Source organism: Convolutriloba macropyga, chromosome 13, assembly GCF_964194025.1.
Source record: "Convolutriloba macropyga chromosome 13, txConMacr16.3, whole genome shotgun sequence".
NCBI lineage: Eukaryota > Metazoa > Xenacoelomorpha > Acoela > Convolutidae > Convolutriloba > Convolutriloba macropyga.
Window position 1 is genome coordinate 46128087 of NC_134480.1, and position 25787 is coordinate 46153873.

Genomic DNA, 25787 nt, shown 5'->3' on the forward strand with positions numbered 1-25787 from the left:
TGGGACAATTTCTGCTACCTTCCAGTCATCGGGCAGAACTTCCGTCTACCAACACTTATCTATGATGTTCCAGAGCCACTCGACAATACCCTTGTGTGCTTTCAACATCTCACAGGAAATGTTATCGGGTCCACTTGCCTTGCCATTCTTCAACCTGCGGACAGCTTCAAGCACTTCTTCAAATCGAATTGGGCTCAGGTCAATCGACAAGTTTTCAGCTGCTTCTTCGGGATCCAATCTCGTACTGCAACTGGATGTTGAGGGATTCAGGAGTTGACTAAAATGTTCCGTCCAGCGTTCAAGTCGTTCCTCTTTCGTCCGTAAGTTGACGCCAGTGCTTGAAACTTGTTTGGTCAACTGGGGACTCCAGTTTCGGCAAATCTGCTGTGATGCCCCAAAAACCTCCTTCAAGTTGCCTCTGTCCGCAAAGCTCTGCACTTCTTGGCCTTTGCGTTCAAGCCATGCCCGTTTGTCTGCACGTAGAGCTTTTCTGAATCCTTACAGCAGTTTGTGAACTCTAACAACGCCACCGCGCTGCTGTGTTTCTTCAACTGTAGATCAGCTCGTTTCCGGATAAGTTCCAGAAAATCTGGAGAAATCCAAGGTTTGTTCACTCGCTTGTCCGGAAGGAGGCACTTCACTGCTGCTTGGTTCAGGGCTTTTCGAAAATTGTCCCAAGACTGCTCTGTATTCTCGAAATTGCCGCTCTTATCAAGATGTAACTTGACCTCCTGCGTGAATAAGTCACGCGTTGTTTCATCTTGCAGCTTTTCAGAACTGATTCTGGGCGTGAAACATGGCTTTTTAGACAAAAGTTTCATAGATACTTCCGCAATGACCAGTTCATGATCGGTAATTGTGGTTTTCCCTCTTCTGGTCCTCACATTCGTCAGACATCCTCTGTATCTCTCTGCAAACAGAATGTGATCCAGCATCTTTTTTCGACAACTCGGATCGGGAGGGTTGTAGGTGTACCGATGCACTTGTCGATGCTGGAACCATGTACCACCTACGATCAATTTGTGTGAAGTGCAAAATGATAACAACTTTTCCGAGTTTTCATTTTCTTCACCCATTCCAAACGGGCCTCTGCAGCTCATGGTGTCATTCAACTGGTGTCCAGGCTCTGCATTGAGGTCACCGATGACACAAATACGCTCCCTATGTTTGAAGCTGGAAACTAGGTCTAAAAGTTGACTCCAAAACAAATCCTTCTCTTGGAGACTAGCTTCATTCGTAGGTGCGTAGCAGACAACAACAGCTAGATTGGCTCTCCTGCGAGCCGCGAACTTGACGTAGCAAATACGTTCACTTAGAGCCACCATATAATCAACCTCAAAATATGTGTTGTCCAAAAACAATTTCTTGGTTTCAAAATGTGTCTAAGAAACTAATCAGTGAGCCCGAATTTGTTTCCAAAACTTCAGTGTTATTTTTTCCAAGTTTAATTTCTGCGTTAATAACTACGTTACCGATGATATTTTGTTCATTGGGTCTTGCCAAGCAAACGGATGCACGACTTCTACACAATTGACGCTCCAACCCTTCATTAGGGCACCGGCTAATTTTTGTTTCTTGTTGAGTTTTTTTGCGGAATCTGTTATCACTTCTCTTTGTGACCATTCATGCGATTTTTGGGAACTTTTTAATTGTATCGAAAAAAGAGGTCTGCGTGGTGTGTTTTTTAGTATCCTTGATAACTTTCAAGCCTGCATGGTTGCGAATCAATTAAATAACCGAAACAAACAGAAAGTTAAGTATGTTTTGAAAAGCAAAAAAGATTAACCATCACAAGTTAAAAAATAATCTAAAGATCGTGTCTTTCACTTATTTCAGTTTTAAAAAATTAAAACTTTTAACTCAATTGAGCTCATTTTGGATAAAGGTTTTAATGTGACTCCAGCAGGTTGTTTTGACGATCATTGGTATTTTTCCTGCCAATTTCTGTTTATTTATTTTGTTTTTTAACTGACAAAGAACAATATGATAAGCCATCAAAAGACTAAGCTGTTCAATTGATACTGAGGTTCACAAAACTGAACGACAGCTTTTTAATAGGGCTTATCTTCAGTCTGATATTATCTCAAAATTCAAGAAAATCTCTGAAACTTGTCACTGATACTGCTCTTAATTAACAGAACTTAGAAGTTTTTAAACCAAAAAACAAGAATTTGAAACTCTGATTGTCTACAATTTTTTCTTTAACCTTTTCTATAAATTTTTCTGAATGAAAAAGAATCTAATTAAAAATTTAAAAATCAGTTTTTGTTTCCAAAACAGACGGTTCTCAACGCTCCATGCCTTTTCAGGTCAGAACCGTTTTAGAAATTGATTTAAAAATTCAAACTGATAAAAAAAGAAAGATTAAACAAGTTCTTGAATGATAAAAAACAAATTTTTATATGCACAAACTCTAGCCTATTTACATCTTCTACTGTGCATCCTTTTTTAGTATTTTTTCAATCCAGTTTTTCTTTCCATTTTTGCCATGTTTTGTGTTTCTAGTTTTATTCAAAATGATAATCTAATGATCTTTACATTCGACGAGACATTCAGTAACTTGAGGATCATTCATCTGGATACCGGTTTTTGATTAAACGTGACTTGTTCGTTTCAAGAGCCTGATTAAGAAGAAGTAGTCTAAATGATGCGTTTTAAAACCTGTGAGCGGTCCCCTAAACTACGCTTATGCTGAAGTGGCGGGCAGCTTGTAAAGTTCTGTTTCATCCCAAGGTGATTTGGTTTTTGATAACAATGACAGGTAAATCTATTAAGATTGCTCAGATTTACGCTGATATCCAGGAAACTCTTGATTCCTTCGTGGTTCTTTTTTTTCAAATTCATGTTTAAATTAATTTTAGTATTTTTGCATATCCCACATTCCCTTCTTTTTTTCGTTGGGCAACTTTCCTGTTGCAGTAATTGCAATTATCGTTTTGAGGGAATTTAGAGAGATTTCGACTAAGATCTGTTTTTGCCGTGATGTCCCAGACTGTTTCAACCAGTAGTTTAAATAATCTCTGAGTCTTTCCCATTACAGTATGGCAAGAAGTCATGTTATTAAGTCATGAGTGAATATAATGGGAAAGACCAACTTTTCATTGTGAACGTTGACATTTCGTTAGCCACTTCACTTGACATTAGATTATTTTCTATGGCCTCACAAACAATGACTTTTGCGGCCATTTTCAGAACGTTTTGACAAACTGCCTGTAACTCTAACACATTTTCAACGAGTTTTTTGGAGCTGTCTCTAGCTCTCCAGAAAAAACGTCTGGCACTGATTGATCTGACTTTCAGTCAAGCCGCATTTGCTTGAGTTGCCATTGCAGCTCACATGAACTATTATTAGCTACTAATCTAGCACGAAAGTGCTCCCATTGATTTTGAGATCTAGCGACGACTATTTTTCGCTTTAACTCAACATTTTGCCCTTTAACCATACTCTTTGCTTGTTGAACAATTTTAAGTTGCTCTTGTATTCGTAGATAAGCAACTCACAGTTTTCCATCGTTTTCAACCAGCACTTCCTACTGATCCCATCCATAAATAGTAAAACTCTGTCTGTGGGTAAATGTTGTAGCACCGAGTTCATGTAGGGTCACTAACGTTTTCAAACTGTTTTTGACACCGCATATTTCGTAGACTCCGTGTCGAACGACTGCTTTTACTTCGCACAATTGTGGCAGATAACACCCATACTCTTCAACTTCTGTTTGCATGACGCTTTCAAAACAACACAAGCTTTAGATATGATTACTTAAACTAACATCTTTGCAGACGTTCCGTTTTTTTCTTGTCTAAGAGCACCCAGCTCAAGGGCCGTTTTGTCGATGAGTTGTTCAATTTAGCTTCAACAAGTTTTTTCAAGACCCATTTTTGTTGCAACCGATGATTCTCAGAACGGTTGAATTGTTGTATAGTTAAATTTAAATAACGGGTTGTTCGACTGTAGAACCACTTTCGGTTGAACAGTTTTAAATATTAAAATAGTGGATAACGCCATTCGGATTTTTCCAGGTATGTCTACTGCAGTACCTTCTGCGCCTCCAGTTACAGAGTAAACCAGTACATAGCAATGTGCCAATAAATAGTAAACAATTAAAAATTCGACAGATGCGTCTTGTGGAGCAAATAATATGCGCCCAATTAGCTCGAGGGCAAACGGAAAAGATCCTGTTATTCGTATAAACAAAACGTGAAGTTTTTCAAAAAAAATGTCATTAGATCCTAGGTCAATTTTCTCATTATGCAACAAAATTTCAAGAGCTTTCCATTTATATTTTCCACTGTTGAAAACTTCTTTTCCTCTTCTTCTCCTTGGTGGAAATTCTTCTTGTTTTTGTTCTTCCTCTTTGTCAGTACTTTTCTGCTAGTGGACTTTCTCCTATTTGTTCGTCTGTAAATAAGCCGTCAACCGCTTCCCTCACAATCGCGATTTTATGTTTCGGTTGTTCGAAAGTAGAAAAAGTTTTAGTTCTCCTACTGTCGTCACATGATGTGCAAATGCAAGCCATGAATCATTACCTAGTTGAAACGCATTGCGGACAGAGGGTTGCATTTGCTAACCATGCAGTTTCTCGAGAAAATTTTGGATGTTGAGTTCGTATACCGCACGTAGCTTTGAGCAATCTTTTGTCTGACGATTATCGGTACATCCTCAGTACGATAGGTTAGCGTAGTTAATTGAACTAATATCTTGCATAGTGATCTACATAAGTTGGTACACCCGCTGACTCTGCAAGCTGGCTTAGGATTCCCTGTTTAATTGTAAAACATGAGTGAGAATCACCGTTTCCGATTATTGCTAAAACGTAAGCTATTGAAATCTTGGACAAATGACCCATCTGAACCGCTTTTGCTGGCATCTTGAACAATAACCGTGTATTTTGATTCCGTAGAAATTTTATCAAGACTAAATTGAAAAAAGGAAGTTTTGATAATTAGTTTTTTTAATCACTAATTGGTTCATTTTGACTTCTTCGCTCAAAATTTATTTCATAAATTTTCTTTTATCATTGGTCTCCCCCATCACATGATGATGATCAACCACAACAATCAACTCTGCTTAGTTTGGATTTGAGAATTCAGCTACGTTGAACATTTTTGTTATATTTCTATTTTGGACTCTGCGTTGGATATAATCAACCTCGAAATATGTCTTGTCCAAAAACAATTTCTTGGTTTAAAAATGTGTCTAAGAAACTAATCAGTGAGCCCGAATTTGTTTCCAAAACTTCAGTGTTATTTTTTCCAAGTGTTATTTCTGCGTTTATAACTACGTTACCGATGATATTTTGTTAATTGGGTCTTGCCAAGCAAACGGATGCACGACTTCTACAACTTTGACGCTCCAACCCTTCATTAGGGCACCGGCTAATTTTTGTTTCTTGTTGAGTTTTTTTGCGGAATCTGTTATCACTTCTCTTTGTGACCGATCATGCAATTTTTGGGAACTTTTTAATTCTATCGAAAAAAGAAATCTGCGCGGTGTGTTTTTTAGTATCCTTGCTGACTTTTAAGCCTGCATGGTTGCGAATCAATTGATTTGAAACTCTGACAATTTCTGTCACTGACTTTCCCTTGCTTCATCGAATTTTGCGGGCTGTTTTCCTTTTCAATTTTTACAATTTTATCTTTTTGATGTTTTGGTACTTATCCGAGTTTAGATACCCTCAATTTTTGTTTTGTATCGTCAATTTTTTGTTCTGTACGTCGACTTCTTTATCACGCAGAATCCTCAGCTTCTGTTAAACGGTACTGCCAGCAAATCCTTGACTTATAAATACGGCCAGATTGAATTCTTGGAAAAATGATGCATCTAAACCGCTTTTGATCTTGAGTAATCACAGTGTATTTTGTTTCCGGCGAATTTATATCAAGATGAAAAGAAATAAATTTTGATAGTTAGTTTCATTAATTACTAAATTCCAAGATACAGTCAGCCTTCAAATCTAATATGATTATCGTTTTCTCTGTTTATTTGAATCGTAAAGCAGCAATTAGCATTTATCGATATTAAAAATAAGTTCTCAACACTAGTATTTTTCTGACTATTTGAACATGTTTATGCAATATGATTATTTCGCAATTAATTTTGCAAATTTTGTTGGAAACGGACTTGTCGGGATTGGATATTTGACGGCTCTCTGTTCAAATATCCGGAAAAAAATCCGACGAGAACTTCTTCAGACGTGCTAGTATTCTCTGCAATATCCAATCTCGATATGCACAGTAAACCAATGTAAAGCTGAACAAAAGCTCCCTGACGAACATCTATTGGCAATATTTTGTTGAATGTTACAACGAGAAAACATCTTGCACTTGGAGAATCTTATGTCTGTGTGACTCATGCAACCCCTACGGAAAACTCGCTAATAGATACCACCAGAACTGTACAAACAAATGAACACTCAATCGGGATGAAAGATGCCCCTGCAACTCCAAAAGCCTATTACTACTACTACTACTACTACTAATGTTTAATTAAAGAAAAACTTGAGACATTTTTTGGTTTTTCCCATTATAGCCCGCGCTTAGTGGTCAGATAAACTAACCCCCCCCCCCTACCCACCATCATCATTAATATGAAATGTTCTGCTGGTAAAATTTTCGCAAGGGAAGATACATTCCTCTATCAATTTTTGGGTCTTTCCCGTTATAGCCTCCCCCCATAATGGAATAATTACCGTGATGGGGGCTTTAGGCTATCTGATCACTAAGCTGGGGGGGGGGGCTATTAATTAATTTATTCTCTGAAGTGTTGAAGCTCTGGCATAGATTTGAAAAAAAATGCACTGAATTTGAAATATGACAAGTCGAGTGATTTAAAACGCACAATTTTTGCTTTTAACGGAATTAGATGCCTTACCACTTGGAGTCGCCGTTTAATTTCGCTTCACAAATTTCAATTTATTCTTTATCATTAGCCCAGATAACAACTGATCTTATTAAATAGTTTCAGTTTAAATATGATATACGGGGCAGCCGTGGTGGCCCCCTGACTTTGCTGATGATCATATTTGGAGCAAGTTCACTGCATCAACTTATTGTAGCGACACCAAAAGACACACGAAAGAAGCTCAGACGTTGGGTATTCACGAAGCCTGGCCTGAGTCTCAATATCAGAGCAAACAATCAGAAGAAAGTTGTTCAAAATATCTGGCAATTAAACGTTTTTCGAAAAGAAAAAGCTGTTATTTGGCATGATACGATCAACAACTCAATATCCCCGCATTCCAGCAACAACTATCACCCCCTCACCACTGCTGAGCTTATTGCCGATCTCAAGATACTTAAGCCCCACATTGCTGCAATATTATATGTCCAACGCGAAGGAGTCCCGAACATAAAGGAGGAACTTTGCAAAACAGGAATCCTTATTATTGACATCATCAAACACCTGCTACCGAAGCGGCAGGCTAAGAACCCCATCTTGACTCGGCAGTACCGACAACTGCACATTGGCCGTTTCTTGGAACAGAGACTCTCTGGAAAAGTCTTAGCCCATCTTCGACAACTCCAGGATCTTCGTCCCCGCCGAAACAGGAGGAGGAACAACCTGTCACTGAGACGACGGATTACAAGACAGAGACAACAATCGCCCGAAAACAGTTGACTCACAATCACTATTCAAAACCCCTGAAAAGTTTTAGCTGCTTACTCTTAGTCTTTCACGTGACCGTCTCTTAAGTGAGTTCGTGTTACCGAAAGGCTTTTTCTTTTTGAGCAGTCTTTCACGTGACCGTCTCTTAAGTTAGTTCGTGTTACCGAAAGGCTTTTTCTAAGCAGTTTTCTTTTCTTTTCTATTCTGTCCTGCATCTGTTCTCTGAAAATTAAACTTTTCATGTGACCGTCTCTTAAGTGAGTTTGAGTTGTCAGAAAAGCTATATTTTTCAGAGTTAAGTTTTCAGTTTCACGTGACCGCCTCTTAAGTGATTGTGTGTTACCGACACTGCCTATTAAGTTATTCATCAACAATCCGTTAAGACGAATCAAAATCTTTTGCATGTGCTAGCCAAAATGTCCTCAAGAGTTATCACGTGCCAATCTTGCAATCACAAGATTGCAAAGAAGGAAGCAAAATTCTCATGTGCCTACTGCAGCAAAGAAATGCACATGACACCCGACTGCACAGGCTTCGAACAGTCCAGTATTGAAGTCCTTGTCAAGTTAGAAGCAAATCTGCTTCACATCTGTAACGAATGCAGTGAAAATAAGACACATAAGTCCATCTTAAAACCTGCTGAACAGTCGAAATTGGAAGGCGATCTAACAGACCTCCGAGAACAAATGAAAAAGTTCCAGCAAATCATTGAAAACTCAAATGCAATGATCGAAAATGTAAAGAAAGACTTGACCGAATTAAAGTCAACTGCTCCCAAGAGTCATGCACAAGCTGTTGGAAAACTGCCCGGTAGCACAATTCGCGACGTGTCAAATGCAAACAACATTCCCGGTCTGGGAATTCGAATAAGAGGTATACCTGAGAGTAGAACCAAAACACCAGACGAGCGTATGCATTCCGACATCGAATCGGTTGAGCAAATCCTAGACTTCTTGAAAATCAAAGACAAACGCATGAGCAAAATTCATCTTCTCGGTAAATTTGACCCTGACAAAAAAGGGGCACGCACTAAACTTGTTTGCATGGAAAACATCATAAGTAAAGACCTGATTCTGAAATCAGCTCACCTGCTAAAGGCCTACGAACAACCAATCTTCATAAGTCCTGAGCTGTCTGCAACGGACGCGAAAAAAGAAAATGAATGTCTGCGCATTCGCCGTGATCTCATTGACAATCATAATTACAATAGCAGGCAAGTTCGTATTAGAAATCTCAAGGTGGAGCATAAAGTTGGAGACAATTGGGTTGTCTTTGAAAACGCACAAAAAGAGAATACTGGTATCAACTGGTGACTATAGACACTCGAAATGCTTTCATTCAATGTAAGGAGTCTGATGAAATTTGAGCGTCGCCTGAAGTTCTCAGACTGCTTGTCAACGCGAAGCTATGACATTTTATGCCTCACTGAAACATGGCTGACTCCTGATGTTCAAAACTATTCGCTCTTCCTACCTGCATACACGATCTACCGAAATGACAGAATACTATGCGAACACGAAACGAAACACGGTGGCGTACTTACAGCAATCAGATCGACTATTATGCACCAACAAATTTTGATTGACCTACATCTTGAGGATTTTGTGGTGATTCGTGTACAAACAAAACCACAGCCGACTCTCATATGCTGTTTGTACAGCCCCCCATCAGACAGCGACTACACCTGGTCGCCGCAACAGTTAGAAATTCTGCTCTCCAAAATATCAAATCATGCTAAAAGAATAGGCTACCAAGGCGTGTTCATTTGTGGAGACATCAACTTCTCCAAAACAGACTGGAACAACATGAGCTCCAATTCCGAGTGTGAAAACGCTGTTCTGGATGCTCTTTCGGAATACAATTTCCTGAACTACTCAAATCTTCAGTTAGACGTCATTCTGGCCAACAACCCTGACCAGATTGTCAAAACTGATCTTGACACCGATCTTTACAACTGTTACGCACTAAACGGCAAGCCATGTGCTGATCATCTACCGGTCAGTGTTACAGTAAACGCATTCCATAGCGAACTATACATTCCTCATCAAGTCAAATATGTCTTTAAGAAAGCGGATTGGGACGAATTGAATAAGGCTATAGTAGACAGTCCTTTCAAACCTTACTGTTTCAGTAATCTCGATTTCCTTGTCAAAAAATGGTACGAATGGATCTTCAGCCTCATCGATCATTTCATTCCGAAAGTTACAAGACACAGGTCAACGCTTCCACCTTGGGTATCCAGCCGTACCTCACACCTGATGAAGAAGTTAGCAACAAAAAAGAAGCAATGGGTCTCTCCGGTCTTGTCAAAACTCCTGAAGTTGAAGAAAATGGAGCGTCAAATAAAAGAAGCCACAAATGAAGATTTGAAAATGTTTGAAACCGAAATCTTTCAAAGTCGACAGTTCAGCAACATCTAGAAGTACCTACGTTGTGTTTGCAAGTCACCAAACGTTCCTCCTGTCGTCACTCTGTCCACTCAAAAAGCCGAAACTGACCAAGAAAAGGCCAAATTATTCAATCAGTTTTTCCAAAGTGTTTTCAACGAGAAGCAACATCACTGCATAACTTTTGAGAACAGAGGCCTCAATAGTCTCCTTTTCTCCGAAACCGAAATCCAGCACATATTGGAACACTTAACTCTGAACAAGTCTACGGGACCTGACAACATCGGAAACATTGTTTTGAAAAAGTGCGCCTTCTCACTCAGCAAGTCACTCCTCCTCCTATTCCAAACAATCTCGAATAAAGGAATCTTCCCCAGATACTGGAAAATCAGTCAAGTTACGCCAGTGTTCAAAGGGGGAAACAAATCAGACACTACTTGTTATCGACCGATTAGTTTACTCTGCTGTGTGTCAAAAGTCCTTGAGCGTCTCATCTTCAACACACTATACAAGTTTTGCCAACACCGCCTACACGAAAACCAATATGGATTCCGAAAAAATAGGTCAGCAGTGGTACAATTGTTGGTCTACCTTGATTCAATTTACCAAAAGTACGATGACTCCACAGTAGACAACCTGACAATTCTGTATCTCGACTTTGCTAAGGCCTTCGATAAAGTACCGCATGACTTGCTTATACTGAAACTCCAGTCCTTCGACATTGGCGGAAAGTTTTTGCAACTCATAAGCTCCTACTTGAGCGACAGGGAGCAATATGTTAAAATAAATGCGGAAACATCCACTCCAGTAAGTGTCAGCAGTGGAGTTCCACAAGGCTCCATTCTCGGACCAGTGCTCTTTCTGCTGTTCATAAATGATCTACCAGCTACAGTGTCAAATTGTGAAAGTTTTGGATTTGCCGATGATTTCAAGATAATTGCACTGACTCAGAGCCAACTCACGATTGGTGCCATGACTATACAGAATTGGTGCTCCGAAAACAAAATGCAACTGAACACCTCTAAATGCAAGCTCCTCAACATAAAAGGCACTTTGACAGCAGCAATAGACAACCTTGAAATTGAACCGACGAATCTTCAGCGCGACCTAGGACTATGGATCACCTCAAATCTCGCGTGGAACGATAACTGTACCACGAGAACGAAGAAGGGATTAAGTGCACTGTTCCAACTGAAACGAAACCTGTCTACAAACAGCACGCGAAACAGCAAGCTAAATTCTTACGTTGGTTACGTTGTGCCAGTCCTGACCTACTGCTCTCAAGCATGGCAGCCGAACAAGTCGAATCTTGCGAAGTTTGAAAGGGTGCAGGAAATTGCTACCAAGTGGATACTGAATGCAAGTTTTGAATACAAAGATCGACTTCTACAGCTAAAGCTGCTGCCTCTCAGCTTATATGTCGAAATGCACAATCTCCTGCTTCTGATATCATTGGATAGAAACGAATACGACGTTGTTGTTGATCTACCTAGAGTCACCGAAGATAAAACTCGACAGCATACAAGAGGAGAACTGACGATCGGAACGAATCGACTCTACAAAACCGATGAAAACTTCTTCCATCGTACAAAATTATTATACAATATTATTATCAGAGTGTACACCAGCTACGGAAAATATCTCAATAAAGACACCATCTCCAAAATCTACTGGGACTACTTTCTGAGAAAATATGACAAGAGGGACAAATGCACTTGGCGAATTGTTTGCAAATGTGACCACTGCAATAACTGGAAAAAACTAGACTAAACTAAAACTACCTTTGGACTGAACTCATGTGGGCCCAACAAACCCTTGGATTTATGTTTAAATCCTAAAGCCTTTACTACTACGACTACTACTACTAGATAACAACTGATCTTCGGTTTTATTATATTTCCATTATAATGAAATTCCTCAATGTGCAAGTGATCTTTCTCAACTGAAAATTTTTAAGTGTCCGGTTTATCAGATCGAAAGTAATGTGAATCAATCATATTATAATCTACAATGATGTGAGTATAATAATAATAATAATAAAACAGATTTTAGGAAAAGTCCAAGGGTTTTACATTAACCCCAGTTTGTTTCGTTCAGTTTATTAGATAACAAAATTCAGTTTTTTTCACGTTCATGCAGTTGTTGCACCCACACATAATTCGCCAAGAGCACGTGTTGTTTTCATCGTAACGCAGTCTGAAGTAGACAAAATACAGATCGAGAAGTTTGGCTTTGTGGTTTTCATGAAATAGGATATCGTATTGGAAGAACTCATTAAAGGTGTTCGCAAGGTGGCAGGCTCTGTACCAATAATCGGATTCACATTTCCTGAGTTTTGGTTGTCGACATATGAAGTTACAAGTCGTTTGGTATCGAGTTGTACCTGGCTCGGTTATTTATACATGAAGTTTCCAGTTTAGATCAACTTTCCCCGTTAAAATTTTTGCAAATAACAAAACGACTTGTAGCTCATGGTATAAGGATAAGGGAAGTAAATTGAGTTTTAAGAGTTGTTCTTTGTAAGGAATTTTGGCTCCAGTGATCCAATTTGCTGCTTTTTTCTGTACACTTTCAATTTGACTGAGTTCAACTTTGCCTGGTTTCCACACACTTGAGCCGTAACTGATAATGTGTTGTGCGAAAAAATAACACACACATGAAACAGTATTTTTGTCAACTATATTTGGAGTTTGTTCTCCCGACCTAATTTTTATTTGACGATACCGGCTAATTCAGTGTCTACTGACTTATTTTCAGATCAAATTGAGTTAGAAAATGGGCGCTGCTGAGTACCAGAAAATGTTGTGGCGAAAGAAGCAAAGCGACACAATGCGGTACATTTTGAGAATGAGAGCTTGGCATTATAGGCAATTGAAGGCTGTCCACCGTGTACCGCATCCTTCGAGGCCGGATAAAGCTAGAATGTTGGGATACAAGGCCAAGCAGGGATTCGTTATCTACAGAGCTCGAGTTCGAAGGGGCGGATTTGTGAGACATGTTGCCAAGGGTCAGACAATGGGAAAACCCACTAATCAAGGTGTTCACGAACTGAAGCTGGCGAAGAGTCACCAGGTAAAGTTATTTTTCATTTCTCTCAAACGAAGTTTGTAGCAATTATATTAGTCCTGTCGGTCTTTTTTTCTGCGATTTTTGGCTTGACCGATTTTTCGTCTGACGCTTTTGACTTTTCGTCCTCAGAAACGCGATAAACAGGTAGCGCCCAGCGGGCATTAACTGCTCGCAGAGCCTTTCAGCTCGTTTGTTCCAGATACTGTTTGACGATAAATGCAAAAATGGATTTTTATGCTGTAATTGTTTTTGAACAAAAAATTTACATTTTTATAGTGGTATTACAGTCAATTTTTCATGTATTTTCTGCAGAATTTTTTTTCAAAAACCTGAAAGCTTTAATGGGCACTTATTTTTGTGAAGTTAGGGATTCGCAGATATGAGCAATTCGATGAACTTCGACATTTTGAACCTCCACATCTTTAAGTAAATATTATACTCTTAGAGGGCTCTGAAGCATAACTTTATTTCGTTTGAAATTAAAGAATCAGTCATAAAATACGCAAAATATAAACGATTTGTTAGTTTTGATAACTTTTCCCTAAATTTTTCAACACTTCAACCTTAACAAAACCGAAACAACTTTTTTGTAGATATTTACCCTGCAATGACTTTCAGATTCTTGTATAGTCATGTCATGTATAGATTATGTCATGTCCTTCTCCGATGATTTGCCAGCTATAAAATTTCAATATTTTGATACGTGTGCCATTTTCTTGTTTAGGCAATTGCTGAGAAACGTGCTGGTAAGTATGCAGGAGCTCTCCGTATCCTCAACTCTTACTGGGTGGGCTCTGACGGTACCTACAAGTACTTCGAGGTCATCATGATTGACCCTATGCACCCCGCTGTGAGGAAAGACCCCAAGATCAACTGGATCGTGAGTGCTAAGCACAAGCACAGGGAATGCCGAGGCCTTACCAGTGCCAGCAAGAAGTCACGTGGTCTGGGTAAGGGAATTGGATATGCCAAGACGATCGGAGGATCCCGCAGAGGAAACTGGAAGCGCAGAAACACCCTGCAGATGCACAGATACAGATAGACTTCCTTCTCATGTCTCATTTGTTTGTTTTGCAGTGATGTTTGTATTGATAACTGTTTTGCTCATATCAGTTGCATACAAATTTCTTGAGTGAATTCAATCTGCGCAAATAATTCATTCTGTTTTCTGTTCTATGTAGGTATGACAAGCATAGTTTGAGCAGAGAGAGAATTTGATTGGTACAAAATTTCGATCTATTCTGCCCCCCTTTCAAATTATCGAACCGAAAATTTTTTGGCTTTGCCCATTATAGACCATCACCTTAAATCTTTGGACATGTATCATAATTGGGGGTTACAGTGATGGTCAATGTAGATTTTTTACTGGTTTTAGGAGTTCGTTTTTCGGGTCTTTCCCATTATAGCCCTCCCTCCCCCTCCCCCCCCCCCCCCCCCCCAGCTTAGTGGTCACATAACGTATACCCCCATCATGCTAATTATACCATAGTGGGCGCTATAATTTCGTGGGGGGGCTATAATGGGAAAGACCCCATTTTTCCGTGGTCGTTGATTAACTGTTACCAAAAAAAAACTGGTTTGCAATTAGGAGGGAGGCATTTTTAAGCAGTATACTTTTTATTCTGGTCTGTATGCTGTTCTTTGTGTGTGTGTGCGTATGAACGAGTGATGATGTACGTACTACACCTGTATTGTTTCTTATGTGTAGTGTACAATAGAACTACTGTGCGTTTCTGAAATTTGAGCACGTGCGTTTATAGTCGATCAAATACCGAATCATAATACATTGTGGTGGATTTTAATTAAACGCTGCCTTTCAAGCATTTGAGATATCTTTTCCTTGTTACTTCACTTCTCAAAATGTTAGTAAATTTTCCTTTAGACAGTTGAAAAACAATTATTTTAATGGTTTCACATATAATGGGATAAGAAGACAGTTTTGGGGTTTTTCTCATTATACAAAGCTAAGTTGGTATAAAACATGTTGCTTTCAGATTACTGTAAATATAATGAGCAAGAATTTTGCATTTTTGGGTCTTCCCCATTATAGCCCCCCTCAGCGTAGTGGACATATAACTGTGACGCACCCAGGCGCACGTGTTCTTTTTTTAACATAGTAACGTGCTATTTAACAACTCATAATTTCGAAACAGAATAGACTCCGTGTTTCTTTAATTTTTTAACCAGTGGCAAAGTGCGCATAATCTTCCAAATCAAATCGTAATGAAATTACCCCTAGTTACATTTCATACATCTCTACAGTCTAGTGGGGCTAGACTTAAGACCAACACATTTGTCTTAATTGTAGCATAATCGGGGAAATATATTTCCACGGTGTCTATAATGGGAAAGACTCCAGAAAACTATCTGTGACTTCAATTTTAAATTTCAGGTCAAACAATGAAAACGACGACAATGCCGACCTCGATCAGGTCAACGATGACTTTGAGGCCGAAACGGCGGGAGATCTCCCGAACGATGACTTCGGAGACGACGATTACCTAAACGACGTTGATGACGACGCCAATGATGATGAAGACGTGGACGAAGGGGCAGTTGGGGGCGATGGGGGAGAATCGGACGGGGAATCCGAGATGGTTGTCTTGGATCCGGACCACCCCCTCATGGCAAGGTTCCAAGCTGCTCTTAAAAAGCAACTTTCAAAACAGCAGGAAAAGGTCACTCTGGAATATCGGGAATTGGATGAAGCTCTAAGGAATCGAAAGAAGGAAAGGGAAGATATCGGAATTCAGTTGTACAATTTGCAACAGGAACTGGCGAGGCAGCAAATGGCGTTGGAAGCTAAACATGATCAGTTCAATAAAGCCCATCAAGAGAAACTTCAAGTGGAAGTCGCCCTGAAGGACGCTCAAGATAACTACCGCGAAACACAGAAGAACCTCCACTTACAGCAGAAGAAATCAGGCGATTTACAACAGGAGCTGGACAAGCTGAGCATCAAATTATTTTATCTCAACAAAAACAAAGACGATGTTAGAGGTGATATTGCAGTTATGAAACGGGCAGCAGAGAAGGCTGAAAAGGACGCCGGAGAATTGGAGACGGAAAAACAGAAGCAAGACTTGTTTGTGGATCGGTTAGTTGAAACACTGGACAAACTTCGGGAACAAGTTGCACTTTATGAAGCCCAGTATCAAGCCCAAGTTGAGGAGACAAAAGCTGCTAAAGAGGCGCTAACAGATGCTCAAACTGAAATTGAGTCGATTAATTTGGAAAAGAAACAGCTATACCAACAATGGAACTCAAGTTTAATTGGAATGCGCAGGCGAGACGAAGCGCACGCGGCCCTAGTTGAAGCCATCGAACAACAAAAGCAACGATTGCTGACTTTGGATCAAGAAATTGAAGCTTATAAAAAGTCTATTGCGAAATCACAGGAAGAAAATGAAAAATTAACTCTGATTTCAAACCAAAGAGATACAGAATTGGCAACGATTAAGAAACAGCTTCAAATTGCTCAGAATAAGTTTGAAGCTTTGAAGCATCAGTTTGCAACTTATCAGAGAACTTTGCAGGAAACGGAGGCACAGCTAGACAAAGCCCAGAACGAGCAGAAGATGAAGCAAAACGAAATAGAAGTTCTTCGCAAAAACATCGAAAAGGAGAATCAAGAAAAACTCAAAATTGAAGATCAAATTGAAGAAACTCTTCGAAGTCAGCTTACAATGGAAAAAGCGAAACAGTACACTAAGAAACTAACCAACAAATTGAAGGAAAAAGCGCATGAAATGGCTAATCAAGTTTCAAACATTGAAAATGAAACTGCGCGGGATACCCTAACAATGACAAATTTAGCCGGGCGGTTGAAAAGATTAGAACAAACGGTGTCGGATTTGAACTCGGAAATTGCGAAGAAACATGAAATAGCCGAGAAAAGCGAGTCGGAGATTTACAAACGAAACGCGGTGATTGAACGCAAACAAGGCCAAATTGATCAGCTAAATAAGAAAATAGACCAGCTCAAGGCCGAGCGGGGAGGAGAGGAAATTAGCCCACAAGAGTTTGAGATAAAATCTCTGAACAAGGCTATCAATTTGAAGAATCAAGAAATAACAGAGATGCAACAGTTTTGGCTGAAAGAACAAACAGAGTTGGTGAAATTGTCCCAAGCTAGAGATCTTCAAACACAAAATGTGGATCTGCTGAAGAAGCAGTTGTTAGTTCTGGAACAAAGAAAGCTGAGAAAGGAAAACGAGATTTCAGGCGAGGAAAAGGAAATAGGAGATTTAGAACGTAGAATTTTGCAGCTTCAGAAAGATATGGTCAAACTTAATGTACTGGTAAATGACAATAAGAAAACTGAGTATGATCTCGAAAAAGAGAACGAACTTGCAAACAAAGAGTTCAGGGCAACATTGCAAGACTTGATGTCCCAGAGTCAAGAGATGCAAAACACGGTTGACGCACAGCAGGAAGAGAAAGAAAGACTTCTGAACAGTTTGGTCGAGGCTGAGCGTCAAATTATGCTTTGGGAAAAGAAAACCCAAATTCTGCGGGAAACCCGGGCAGCGGTTGACAGCGAAGCGGGCCAGGGTGAGATAAAACAGATGAAATCTGAGATTCACAGAATGGAAGTGAGGTTTGCCCAACTTTTGAGACAACAGGAAAATATGATTCAGGATATGGAAAAAGCGGTTTCACGCAGGGATACAATTGTGACAAGAGGCGAGGCACTTCAAAAGATGAAAAGACCTGTCGTAACTGAAGGTCAAATGCAGAAACAGCTGATTGAGACAAAAAAGAAGATCAAACAGTCTTTGCAAGACGCCGATAACGCGGAGGCAGAAATTAATAAGCTACGCTCCGAGCAAGTAGAGCTTCAAAGTGTTCTCAGCGATAAACGTCGAAGTCTGGAATCCATGCAGGAGCAGTCCTCGGAACTGGACGCCGAGTATGAAAAGCTGCTGGAAGATAGACAAAGAAATATGGCCGACTTGTTGGCACTGCAGCAGAAATCGAAGAACTTCGAGGCGCTCAAAAACGGAAAGTATGTAATGTTATGCAAGACGGAAGCTGGTTTGAATGCTGAGACACAGAAGCAAACGGATAAGTTCCACAAATTGACAAGCATTGTTGACAGGCTCAATAATGAACACCCCCATTTGCAACCCTCTTTAAGGAAAGTGACCCTAAGTTTGGGCTCAAGAGGTTTACAAGAAGATTAGCAAAGTCCCGTCATGTGATGTGAACAATTTTTGATTTCATTTTATTGTAGTAATAAAATTTTGAATGGTTAGTTTTCTCATCGGAAATCTTAACTTGGTTGATTTTGATTGTTGGAGACCATCCTGGGTGAGGTGCGTTTTTTAACAAAATTATATTAAAAAAGTAGCTTTAATAACGCATTTTTTCTGTAACAGTTTGTTTTAAATGAGTTTGCAACGCAAATTCTAATACAATCGTCATATTGAAATTATTATTTGTCGAATATTTTAACTTAATATTTTTCAAATAGAATAGTACATAAAACTTCGTTGCCTTAACGAGGAAAAAACGTAACAAGGAGGCTCTGTAATGTGCGTTTGCACATAAAGTTACCACCCCGCTCATCCACATTTTTCGCATAATTGTCTACCAAATGAGGAACAGATAGAAAACCCCAAAAATTCAAGTATTTTTCAAAAAAAAAAATGGTATATGAACAAAAGTATTGCCTCCAACGCAAATAATTCAGGGGAGTGAGAAATGCCGCATTAGATTGATGAAATCTGCCACTATTAAGAAAGCGAGGCGAGACGAACAACAAAATCAAACAACAACAACAACAAACATTAATTGCATCAAAAACTTTGTCCATTTTTAAAAAAAAATTAAAAGGTCAAAATAGCGTCAGATAAAACGTAAACTGAACGAAAATCAGTCTCAATATTCACCAAAAATTTATACCTCGATAACGCGCTCCAGAAAACGAAAATCACAAAAATCTTTTTAATTCCATATTCTACGCTGGACGGTTTTTTTAATGATACCACTCACAACTCTCTACGATGAATACATCGATCGGTCAAAATTGACTGAACAAAAAACCCATTTGAGTATATAGTTCCTTCCCTCTTTTCAAGAGGGGTCGGAACAATAGTGTTGATGAGTATTAGCGTTGCCTTTTTTTAGTTAGCAAACAAGAAGACTGGCCTGCACAGAATTTTCCAACATTCGACCTTGACTACATACAATGCATCATTTTTCCATATCTGAAATGATGTTGCAAAAACTATATATATATATATATATATATATATATATATATATATATATTTGCACTAGCACAATATGATTTTTTAGCGATCTGCTGTGAAAACACCAATTGTTTTACCTCAATCTAAAGAGAAAGGAAAAGAGACAAAATTGAGTGCACAATTAACTAAATTGCTGATTTCTTCTTGTTTCGCAAGATCTCAGAAATTTTGATATATGAACAGAAAAATGGTTAAAAGTGTCCTAATTTTGGTCAGAACTGGGTGAATTTTTGTCCCAATAGCCTTTCCCCGCTGTTATATATTTTTATAATTGAGTTCTAGATATAGACAGTTTTAGAGAGAAATCATTGAATTGGTCTGCCGTGGCTTCTGTAGTTCTCTTAAATGATAGAATTAAGTTAATATTTAAAAATTTGCAAGAATTTGTGTCCAGATGTTCGGAAATGCGGCAAATGTTAGCCAAATTTTTCCAGGCATTTTTTTTTTGAAAAAGCTAAGTTCTTGAAACTCTTCTTTGTAGTTAAATTTTAGATGCCGATAACTTGAATTTGATACCCTCAAAAAAGAGAACAAATACAATGACAGTTGCACCAATTTTGGTGTTTTGCCATTGCCGGATTTTATTATGATTTTGATTTTATAATTTTGATGTTGAATTTTATATCGATCTGAGATCGTTTTATAGATTTTGTATGATGACTACTTTATATTTTTTCGATGGAGGCAGGTTTATACTCTGTTCCTGACTGGGGCATGCTTTTGACTATCATGCTCATTGTCAAAATTTCTTTGAAAAACGGCCAACGTTCAGAGTTCAGAGCTAGACTGTTGGACTAATTGTTTTCAGCATTTTTAATCATCTTTAGCATCTTTTTAATTTCGATTTTTTCGTTTGATTTTTTGTACCTGCTTTTTTAGCCCACATTTTTCTCTACCAAAATTTAAAATTGAAGTATCAGTCAATATCGGTTTTCGAAATATGAGTTATTTTAGAGGTGCATTTTTTGGAATACTGTTTTCGAAATTTTAAAATTCTTCATTTAGCTTTTAAATTGTTTTGCTTAATACTGATTCGTTTTCAGATATCTCACTGATAAATTTTTTAAAAAATAAAATACCTACTTTTTTTAATTAGGAGTGATAGTGTTAATACCCTATGGTTTCTCCTTTTGCTATTTTTGTGAAATTTTGTTTGTTTTCCACAATTGAATTTGATTGTATTGGGCTCTGCGTTTTAAAGATTTTGAAAGGCTTTAGTACTCTTATTTTGTTCATACAATTTGAATATCTTTAAACTTACCTCAAAATTCATTTTATGGTGATTTTAGTTACAAGGAATGTATGGAAATCGAAAAAAAACATAAAGGGCGTGGAATTTTTCAAGCCGCTTTTAAAGTTGAGTTTAGGATTTCGATTATTTGTTCGCTTGCTGCAATCTGACTTCGGTTTCTCTTTTTACAATCAGATTTTTCCACAGATGCTGGTGTGACATTTGATGAATATCGATGTTAGAATATCGATCAAACTATAGTCTTAAACTTAGTGAGAATTAGAAAGAAAGTTTGACTTACCAGATTAGAAAGACAAGCAATATGACTTCGATCAAAGAAATTATATAAATGAATCGTCAAGAAATGGTGCTGAGAATCAATATTCGGTTCAATTTGGTGAATCTAGATAACTATTATTAGAGTATGATTAAGTGATGTATAATCTTCCCAGCATGTATTAAATGATGATGATATCCGGAAGTGTGAATGAATTCTTAGAAAAGTGCAAATGCATTCCATTTATGGTTCCCTTTGCGACTGATTTGCAGAAGCAAACCATATTGGGTAGCCTTTGCGACCCCCACTATAAATCACGGTGCTAAGATTAGTTTTGTATCTTGACTTTTTCACTGATAATGGGTATATATACAGCTGATTTTTGAGTCCTTTTTCATCCCCAAATTCAAATCACCATCTTGATCTAATAATCAGATCTCTCCTGTAAATCTCTAAATTCTACTGTAAAATATCATTTTGTTATTCATTCGTTTTTGAGAAATTAATACTTTTACTTAGTTAAAAACGCTTTCTATTCCGCTTGCGAAAGTCCATAACCCAACAGGTTATGGGCCCAGCAATTTTCTAAGTCATAAAATTGATTTCCAAAACAAAACCAATTTGTTGTTGACAGTCATAATCCTTTTCTGCTTAGTACCTTTTCTTTTTACAACTGTTTTGCCTGCTAAAACTTCAATGGATCAACAGACAGTGAAGCTGCTGACCTACACAGGAAAGGCACAGGACTTTCCAATCTGGAGCACAAGATTTGTGGCGATGATGCAGACGAAGGGACTCTACAAATCACTACTGGGGACAGAGGAGCAACCCAATTAGCCTGCGCCACTGGCCAATGGGGCAATCAATGATGAGAAGAAGAACCACAAGGTGCTGAAGGATGCATATGAGAAGGAAGTTGCAGACATCAAGGAGAAACGGAACAATGTGTGGTGCCATTTGGCACTGACTCTAGATGCAACAACCCTCATGCTGATGAGACATGACTGTGTGGGAGATGACGGCATTGGAGATGGAGCAAAGGCTTGGAAGCTTTTGCAAGAGAGATTTCAGAGTGTGGAGACGCCGACAGTGGTGACTTTAGTGGCACAGCTTGCTCGACTGCAGCTCGAGGATTCTGAGGATTTGGACAGCTTCTTCATCAGAGGACAGGAGTTGCTCACAAGGCTACAAGAAGCAGGGAAGCAGTCTCAGAGACCGTCTTCAACGCCTTGGTCATCAATGGTCTGCCAATGAGGTATGAAAGTTTTGTTATACAGGGAAGCTTCAACCCGGCAACGAACTTCACAGAGTTGAGGAAAAGGCTGCAGAACTTTCATGAGAGCACGGTGCAGAGACACAAGGGACAAAGTGGTTCAGTGGCACTGGCAGTGAAGCGTGACTTCAAGAAGGGACCCAAGAAAGGAAAGTGCTTTGTGTGGGATCCCTGGACACTTTGCCAAGGACTGCAGGAAGAAGGAGACAGCACAATGCAGCAAGTGTGGTGAGAAGGGTCACCTAGACAGGGCATGCAAGAGACAAAGAGATGGAGGCAAACATGAGTCAGTGGCAATGGGTCCAACATTGGCTACACCAGACGAGGAATGCTGGGCAGCTCTTACCCAGTGGAAGACAGCAGGCATGCTAGTGGACAGTGGTTGTACAGATCACAGTGACGAACATCGATGCGTTCCTGGACTTTGTGCCCATTCAATCAGTGGTCAGAAATCCCAACGGAGAGGCTTCCAGAGTGGTGGGCAGAGGCTGTGTGAGGATCAGCATACCCTCAAACAAAGGGGAATTCCAATGCGAACTCAAAAATGTTCTGTGAGTGCCGGACTATTCTTCAAACCTCCTATCAGTCTCAAGATGCACGGAGTGGGGACATAGCTTCACTTTCGAGAGAGGAAACAGCTGCATGAAACTCCAGAAGGGAACTCGGGTAAAACTAGCACAAGAAAATAATTTGTTTTACTTACCCTGCAGCGTTTTAGAATTCAAGATGAGTTCCAACAGCGTGAAACTTGACAGTGCAAGGAAGTGGCACAGACGATTGCGTCATTTGAATCAAGTGGATGTGGTCAGGAATGCACCAGAGACAGTGGGAGAACTCGATGATGTATGCAATGTGTGTGCATTGGCCAAGATCACAAAGACTCCAGTACCAAGAGTGGCAGAGACCCAAGCAGAAGAGAAGCTGGAGAGGGTGTTCAGACGTGATGGGACCTTTCAGAGTAGAGTCACTGTCAGGGTTCCGGTTCTGCATAGTGTTTGAAGACCAGTACACGAAGTTTGTCTTTGTGGACTTGCTTAAGGCAAAGAGTGAAGCACTGGCCAGCCTGAAGAAATTTGTTCTCAGTGTGGGGACGCCCAAGAAGCTAAGGCAAGTCAATGCGAAGGAGTTTCTCTCAGAGCAGTTCAAGACGTACTGCTTAGATGCAGGCAATCTACAGGAAAAGACCATACCAGAGACGCCACAACAGAATGGGTTAGCTGAGAGGTGCAACAGGACGTTGCTGGAGATGGCAAGATGTTTGCTCATTGACTCAGGACTTCCCAAGATGATGTGTGGAGCAGCAATTTTTCACGCAGCAAGGATCAGAAATTTGGTTGTGAGACAAGGAGTAGAAAAATGCCCAGCAGAGCTGATGAGAGGTATAAAACCTAAGCTTTCAATTAGTAAATTATCTATTTTTGGTTGCACAGTCTTCATGAGGAAGAGGGACAGAGAAGTCAGCAAACTTGAACCCAAGGCACTGGAAGGAAAGTTTGTGGGTTACACTGAAGGAGAAAACGGATACCTGGTGTACATACCCAACACACGCAAGGTGATGGCAGTTCGAGATGTGATCATCAAGGAGTCTGAAGTGGGCTCAATCCCTGACAACAAAGAAACGGCTGACCTACTAGATGATGGGTCGGAACTGGGAATCTGTAACCCAGATGATGTTCATCAAGATGATGACAACAGAGAACAACAGGACACATCTACTGCAATAAAGGAGGAGTGGCATGACGCAGGGAGCGTGAACACTCAAGAAACAACACTGAGACCAGAGGCCTCAGATGTTGGAGAAACAGCACTAGATGAAGGATCTACTGCACCAAGAGGGAGTTACAGAGACTCAGAGTCACTGCAAGACAGTGACAGAGAAGACTTTTCACAGTTAGAGACAGTTGGCTTCAATGAAGATGCACTGGAACACGCGGACAGAGCAGAGCCCAGACAAGGGACACGAGCAAGGAATGTTCCGCAATTTTTTGGAGAAGTCAGGACCCAGTGATCAAGTGGACAAATACAAAGCGCGCTATGTGGCGAAAGGCTTCAAACAAGTGGAAGGACTGGAATACTTTGAGACTTTTGCGCCTACCTGTAAGCCAGAGACATTCAGGATTCTACTTCAGCTATCAGCGAAGCAGGGCCATGTGATGCACCAATTTGATGTCAAGACTGCTTTCCTGCACTCACCAATCGAAGAAGTGTATCTGGAACAGCCACAGGAGTTTGTAAAACGCGGATCAGATGGGGAGAAGTTAGTATGTCGACTAAATAAGTCAATTTATGGTTTGAAACAGGCTGCTAACAACTGGTACAAAGAGCTGGGAAACTTCCTACTGAGACAGGGGTTCACCAGAAGCAGGAACGATCACTGCTTGTTCGCAAGATCAGAGGCAGAGGATCACACCTTCATCTTGGTCTGGGTTGACGACATCATAGTAGCATCAAGAAGTATGACAGTGGTCTCTGATGTCAAGAAGGCACTAGAAGCAACCTTTCACATGGAAGACAGAGGGAGACTACACTGGTTTCTGGGTCTAAGAATCAGACGAGAAGAGGGCAAAGTCACAGTCGACCAAGAACGCTACATAGAAACAATGCTTGAGCGGTTTCAAATGGATCAATGCAAACCCTCAATCACTCCAGCTGATTTGAATTTGAAACTTCAGACAGCACAGAACGGAGAAGTGGACCAGAGGATCTACAGAAGCTTGGTTGGATCACTTCTGTATCTGGCCAAACAGACGAGGCCAGACATCATGTTCACAGTCAACATTCTGTCCAGACACATGAATGCACCTACCAATCAACACTGGATGTGCGGAAAACGACTTCTGCGATATCTTCAAGGTTCAAAAGGTTTAAAGCTTACTTACACAAAAGAGGCTAGTTATGATTTAGTGGGGGAAAGTGATGCAGACTGGTCTGGAGACGTGAACGACAGAAAATCAACAACGGGCTATTACTTCAAGCTCAACGGACGTGGCGCAGCACTCAGCTGGGGTGTCAAGAAGCAGGCCACAGTTGCTCTTTCTTCATCAGAAGCAGAATATCAGGGCATGGCAGCAGCAGTTCAGGAAGCACTCTACCTGAAACAACTTCTAGAGGATTTTGGCATCCAACAGAAACGTCCAATAGCAATTGGAAAAGACAACCAAAGTTGTATCAGACTCTGCCAAAACCCAGTCATGCACAAAAGGAGCAAGCACATCGAAACAAAGTTTCACTTCATCCGGGACAAGACGGAGGATGGGACTATTTCAATTCATTACGTCCCTACAGACAAAATGGCAGCGGACATCTTCACAAAGTCCTTACTCGTTTCGAAAGTGGAAACATTCAGAGCAGTTTTAATGGGAGCAGACTCTACGCAATCAGCTCAAGTCTGAGTGGGGGTGTTAGAATATCGATCAAACTATAGTCTTAAACTTAGTGAGAATTAGAAAGAAAGTTTGACTTACCAGATTAGAAAGACAAGCAATATGACTTCGATAAAAGAAATTATATAAATGAATCGTCAAGAAATGGTGCTGAGAATCAATATTCGGTTCAAATTGGTGAATCTAGATAACTATTATTAGAGTTAGATTAAGTGATGTAAAATCTTCCCAGCATGTATTAAATGATGATGATATCTCCGGAAGTGTGAATGAATTCTTAGAAAAGTGCAAATGCATTCCATTT

The 25787-nt window shown here is 39.8% G+C and overlaps 3 protein-coding genes across 3 annotated transcripts; all 3 read left to right on the forward strand.

The window, feature by feature from the left end:
* Positions 1–8934: 8934 nt before the first annotated feature.
* LOC142351737 (uncharacterized) lies at positions 8935–9812 on the forward strand. Its single transcript, XM_075403883.1, has 2 exons — positions 8935–9603; positions 9738–9812. The coding sequence occupies exons 1-2, from the start codon at positions 8935–8937 to the stop codon at positions 9738–9740; spliced, it is 672 nt and encodes a 223-aa protein (XP_075259998.1). The 3' UTR covers positions 9741–9812.
* Positions 9813–12720: 2908 nt separating this feature from the next.
* Positions 12721–14217, forward strand: LOC142351901 (large ribosomal subunit protein eL15-like). The gene is made up of 2 exons (XM_075404157.1): positions 12721–13065; positions 13787–14217. Exons 1-2 carry the CDS (start codon positions 12769–12771, stop codon positions 14102–14104), a joined length of 615 nt encoding a protein of 204 aa, XP_075260272.1. The 5' UTR covers positions 12721–12768; the 3' UTR covers positions 14105–14217.
* A 561-nt stretch (positions 14218–14778) lies between these two features.
* LOC142351900 (coiled-coil domain-containing protein 40-like) lies at positions 14779–18319 on the forward strand. The gene is made up of 2 exons (XM_075404156.1): positions 14779–14924; positions 15455–18319. Coding segments are annotated over exons 1-2 (2796 nt in total). The 5' UTR covers positions 14779–14922; the 3' UTR covers positions 18249–18319.
* Positions 18320–25787: the final 7468 nt, after the last annotated feature.